General features: G+C 43.9%; 1 protein-coding gene across 1 annotated transcript in view; it reads left to right on the top strand.

Annotated features, from left to right (window-relative positions):
• Window positions 1–5937, top strand: part of ube3c (ubiquitin protein ligase E3C) — a 26007-nt gene that overhangs the window by 6454 nt on the left and 13616 nt on the right. The window contains 6 exon segments of the mRNA XM_008308374.3: window positions 694–780; window positions 894–1051; window positions 1904–2130; window positions 3648–3752; window positions 4095–4182; window positions 5704–5801. Of these exon segments, the coding sequence (XP_008306596.2) occupies window positions 694–780; window positions 894–1051; window positions 1904–2130; window positions 3648–3752; window positions 4095–4182; window positions 5704–5801 (763 nt within the window).

Raw genomic sequence — 5937 nt, 5'->3', positions numbered from 1 at the left:
GGCCTCCAACAGGAAGCCAGAGGGCTGTTTATGACCCCAGCTCTGGGCACCATCGACAGCAACCAGTTTACTAATGGAAGGTGCCTTCGCCTAAATAAAGCTTAATGGCTCATTTAATCTCTTTTTGGCCCCCACACGGTATAAAAGGGGGGAGAGGAGGCCAAGAAAATTCTATGAGGGAAATGTTGAGTAACGCTGCTGTTTTCTTCTGTCCTCTGGTTAAGAGGGTGAAGTTAACAGTCCTGACAAGGTAGATAGATGGGGGGGGGCGAGGAGGGGGGGTTGTTCACAGTGATAGGCTTCATTTGATTGAATGATGTTTTTCTTTTTGACACAATTGTTAGATTTAAGAGGAGAAGTTTGTCTTCTGTTGACAAACATCAACCCTCATCTGTATCAGTAATACTTCACAGGTTGGTGTACTACTGTAGGAAGAGCTCCCTCTGTCCTGTGGAGCTGTACAGTAATGGAAGTATTGTGATTCCAATATAGAAACGAACACGATGTCAATTTTAAACTCATTTCCTCTCCATCACTGCTGAACTCCTGTAGTACATATTTATTACTTCTCAGTATTCCAGTATTAGTACACCTTCATGACGTGTCTGTGTATTTGTTGTGTTTTTTTTCAGACAGGAGTATTAGTACACCTTCATGACGTGTGTAATGTGTATTTGTTGTGTTTTTTTTCAGACTCCTGTACAGTTTAGCTTTCAATGCACGCTTCCTCCGGCATCTGTGGCACCTGATCACATCCATGACGACTACGATGATCACTGGGTGAGCTAATGCACTTATTATTGGCAAATATGTTTATGATCAATAAATGAGAACCTGTCCAGGACGGTTGGTGACTGACGTTGGCCTCCTCCTCTCTGCGTCTCCTCCTGCAGCTCCATGGTGCCGCTGCTCCAGCTGATCTCCCGAGGTTCTCCCATGTCATTTGAGGACTCCAACCGCATCATTCCACTCTTCTATCTCTTCAGCTCGCTCTTCAGCCACTCGCTCATCTCCGTGCATGACAGCGAGTTTTTTGGCCATGAAATGGAAGGTAACAATCCAACATCTCCACCTTAACTGTCCCTCTGCACACTGCTCCACCCTCTGATCCGCTCATTCATCAACATGTCCATTCTCCCAGTGAAGATCACAGCATCTTCATTTTTGCCCCCATCCTCCCATCTAAGACTAATGTTGCCCCACCTAATACCTCTGAAGGACGTTGCTGATGTCTGATAAAACTTTTGCCTCAATTGTGTTTTTAAGTCCTTCAAATTCTTTTATGGCCCAAAAGAGACTGAATACTAAAGACTCTGTGGTTTAATCACAGTGATGCACATGAAATGACGCCTTAGAGCCCGAGTTACACCGACATTTGGTTTTCACTCATATACATATACATATACATATATGTATAAATATATATACACACACACAGTATGTATATATATGTATATGGATATAAATACATATATGTAGATATATCTTCTTCTTTTTCTTTCGGCTTTGTCCCTTTTTTTTTTCAGGGGTTGCCACAGCAAATCATTGATTTCCATCTCTCCCTGTTCTCTATGTAGATATATGTGCTATACATATATATATTTATTTATATATATATATATATATTTATATATGTATGTATCTATGTATATATATATATACTCACAGTATGTATATATGTATATAGATATATATACATATATATGTAGATATGTGCTATACATATATATTTATATATGTATGTATGTATGTATATATATACACACACAGTATGTATATATATGTGTATATATATATGTGTGTACATATATATATATATATATGTATTTATAGCCCATATATCTACATTTGCTGTACACATTTATGTCGACAACACCGTCAACAGTCTGTCCCTCTGCTGCAGATCAGACACAGTCGTCCATGATGCCCTTCACGCTGTTAGAGCTGGTCACACTGTCTCGCTGTCTGAGGGACGCGTGTCTGGGAATCATCAAGCTGGCCTACCCAGAGACCAAGGCGGAGCACAGGGAGGAGTACATGGCTGCCTTTCGCAGCGTGGGGGTCAAGACCAACACTGAGGTTCAGCTGCGCATCCAGGCCGAGCAGAAACGCTGGGTGCAGCTTTTCAAGGTAGATGTTTATAAATAACAGGAGTTTACAAGCAACAAGTATTTATATTTTTAACTGTTCAATCCATTTTTTAAATACACTCACACACGGCATACATTCTCTGACATATACAATAATCCTAACTCAGAGTGAGTTAGGATTATTGTTGAACAAAACTAGACTCAAATTTAACTCAAGTTCTATCTATTTTGTATTTTTCAAATATTTATTACTTACTCAGTAATTCAAAATAAGATTCTTTAAACATTTATGGACCAGAGCGCGGCCACAGAGAAAATGGAAACAAAGGAAAGAGCTGAGTGTAAAAACCATGTGTTGTCCAGTGAATAATTCAACCGTTGAGTTGGCACTGACCCTAAATGTCTCCTGTTAATTGATGACATTAGTGTCACCTTTGAAGAAATGATCTGAACAGTCATACTGGACCTCACTGTGGTGCAGTGTGTCTGTGTTCAAGCCGCGGGGCTCGGACCTGCTGCTGCTGGTGACAGTCAGGCCTGAGTGCAGCCCGCTGCCACCCAGGTCAACCCTCGGTTGTTTACTGAGAGGAAATGAGGCAGAAAACAGAATTGATTTCATTCTCCTTGGCTCGGCTCCTCACACCACGTCCCTATTTCCTCTCTCTCTCTCTCTCTCTCTCTCTCTCTCTCTCCTTTCTCCTTTCTCCGCCCAGGGAACGGTAATTAAGTGACTTTGTTCTTGGCTGTTACTCACTGACAGAAGGATTTAAAAGTGAACACCGGTGTTCCGTGAAAGGTGGCGAATACACGGAGAGCACGTGGGTATTTTTCATAAAAGATCTGCTCAGAGGCCGCTTGTCAGCGAGAACGACCCATTAAAGAAGTGGGAAGCAGGGAAATGCATTTTCCAAATTGAACGGCGGGATTTACAGTCCGTTTAACGCCGCTGACCCCTAACACGCTAATGTTTGGTCCGTGTCATCAGTCGTCCCTCCCCATCTTTTATCACCTCCATTGTCAAGCTATCTATTTAATTGAAAGAAGTTAATTGAATGAAAATGATCAACTAAGCTTGTATTAATATTGCTAATGGAACTTTCTTCTTGGCCATGTTTGGAGAACGATGTCACGCTGGAGTTTGGGAACGGCCCATTAAGGCGTGCACTTAACCCCATGGGCTAATTAAGGAATGCTTATTCATTCCCAGAGTCAGGGGCGAGGCCTCCTCCAAAGCCACCGCCGCGCGTCTTTACAACATTTTGCACTTGCCGATATCGTGAACTCCGGTTGCCTCGCGGTGATTGGCCGAGATCGATGGTGAGAAGGATGTGCTCTGAAAAAGAAAAGTTTGGATTGAGATGATCCGTCTGTTGACTGTGTCCACCCATGACTGTGTCCACCCATGACTGTGTCCACCCATGACTGTGTCCACCCATGATGATTTGATACCTTTGACTGTGTCGAAAAGTTTGGATTGAGATGATCCGTCTGTTGACTGTGTCCACCCATGACTGTGTCCACCCATGATGATTTGATACCTTTGATCTACGGCCACAGGTCATCACTAACCTGGTGAAGATGGTGAAGGCTCGCGACATCCGACGCCCCTTCTGTCCAGCCGACCACTGGCTGTCTGAGGAGGTCAACATCCGTGCTGACAGGGTAACTCAACACCATAACATGTGACCTTCAGTTCCTCCGCGGGAAGACAATAAAGATAAAAACAAGTGGGCAAAGTGGGCGTGGTCTGTTAGATTATTATTATTATTATTATTATTATTATTATTATTATTATTATTATTATTACACTGATTTATTGTCACATATTGTTTCTTTCAAACAGCTGCTACAATCTGATCATTTTAGTTTTTTAATCCAACATAAATATACCTATGTATAGATTTATATGTGTGCGTCGGTGGTGCAGACTGGATGGATGTATATCTGTGTGTGTGTGTGTGTGTGTGTGTATATATGAACACAGTGCATGTGGACTGACCACAGGTCACGCAGCTGTACGTCCCCTCAGCCAGACACGTGTGGAGGACCAGGAGAATGGGTCGCATCGGGCCGCTTCAGTCAACGCTCGATGGTGAGACACTGATTCATAGCATCATAGTTAGTAATAATTAATGACAAAGGAGCTCCAAGTAAATCAAACCAAATCACTGACCTCACTGTAATCCTACTCCTAATCTGGGCTCTGCTACTCCAGTCATATTGTACTTGAAGTACCCGGTGACAGAGCGGCTCCTCTGGCAGCAGGGAGAACTGAGATGTTGTATAACGCTGGTGTCAACCTGATGCATTGCCCAGAAAATCATCCTAATTGCTGTCCAATGTCACCTTCTCTGTTTGTTCTGCATGTTCTACAGAGTTCTGCAGGGAGAACAAAAAGTTCTCATCCTCTTTCACAGTAGAAACAGAATGATTAGAAAGAAGTTGAGCTTATTTCATGTCTCTGTGCTTCACCACGACGCCCCCTGTTGAACACAACTAAAAATGTAATGAGTTACGTCTTACCAAACCTCCACAAACACACGATGATGGGAAACAGCAACGTGTGAATAAAGTATAGAGTATTGGAGCAGAGATATCAGGACAGTGGAATTATGGGATGTCTGGTCAGTCAAAACACTTTTAATCTGATGAATTCAGAGATATAATTAGCACCGTTAACAGATAAATTGTGACAGCGTTAGTAATTAGTTTAATTTCTGACTAATGAGAGAAAGTAACCCAGTCACTGGCTGTGGTTAGAGCCATCACTGATGACATCATTAAACCTCAGCTCTGGTCATTATCCTTCTGTTCTCAGAAACGACCGCCACTTTTTCTCTGTATCCACTCAATTAGGCGCTCAGTGTGGAACAGCCTGACGACGGCCTGGCTGTGTGTGAGAGCTGACGCTGATAACAATGTGTGTATGATCTACCTACTGCCACTCACGGGCTGTGAGGGGTGAATTCAATTAGCGTGAAAGTACCTGATGAATGGAGCCACATCTGGTGCACGTGTTTGTCTTGCCTTTTCTCATTTCCTTAAATGGACACAGGCCCCCCGGTGGCTGATAAACGAGCAGCGTATTGACCGGCGTAAGGCCATATTTATCCTCAAAGATGGAAACCTGATGGGAAAATGCAGATCAGATTGACTAATTGAGCAGAATAATTGAGCTGCAGTGGGCGCAAAGTGGAGAAAATGAAGAGCAGTTCAGATGTCGTGGCATTTTTTTTTTCCCTCTCAGATGAACGGCGCGCAGCCTGAGTTTGATGGAAAACAAAGGTCAGGCTAATGGAAACAGTCCAGCAGGTGGAGCTGCAGCTGGAAATGTCACTGTTCTGGTAGAGTCAGAGAGGTTCTGATGTACGGCACACAGACCACAGACCACAGACCACAGACCACAGACCACAGTCCGCTCCACGCTGGTTATCTCTAAGACAGTATCCAACAACCAGAGAGTCTTCATCTGCTGCTCACTGAAGGCAGCTGCCCCCCCACACACACACACCCCACCCCCCCACACACACACACACACACTCCACTCTCTCTCCCCCTCTCTTCAACAAAAAGAATGTCTATTTACTTGTAAATATATTGTGTTTGTTTTCAGTGGGTTTAGAGCCTGCACAGCTGTCGGTGTCTGAGGAGAGAAACCTCGCCATCCTCACAGAACTGCCCTTCGTGGTTCCCTTTGAGGAGCGGGTCAAGGTACTGACCACCACATTCACTTCTGAGGCCCAGACGTACCCAGTGTTCCCAGTGTTCCCAGTGTTCCCAGTGTTCCCAGTGTTCCCGGTGTTCCCAGTGTTCCCAGGGTCGCCGGTGTGGCCAGGGTTGCAGGTGT

This window comes from Cynoglossus semilaevis, chromosome 3, assembly GCF_000523025.1.
Source record: "Cynoglossus semilaevis isolate Cse_v1.0 chromosome 3, Cse_v1.0, whole genome shotgun sequence".
NCBI classification, from domain to species: domain Eukaryota; kingdom Metazoa; phylum Chordata; class Actinopteri; order Pleuronectiformes; family Cynoglossidae; genus Cynoglossus; species Cynoglossus semilaevis.
Note: the sequence above shows the minus strand (reverse complement) of the source record. Positions and strands in the feature narration are given on the sequence as shown.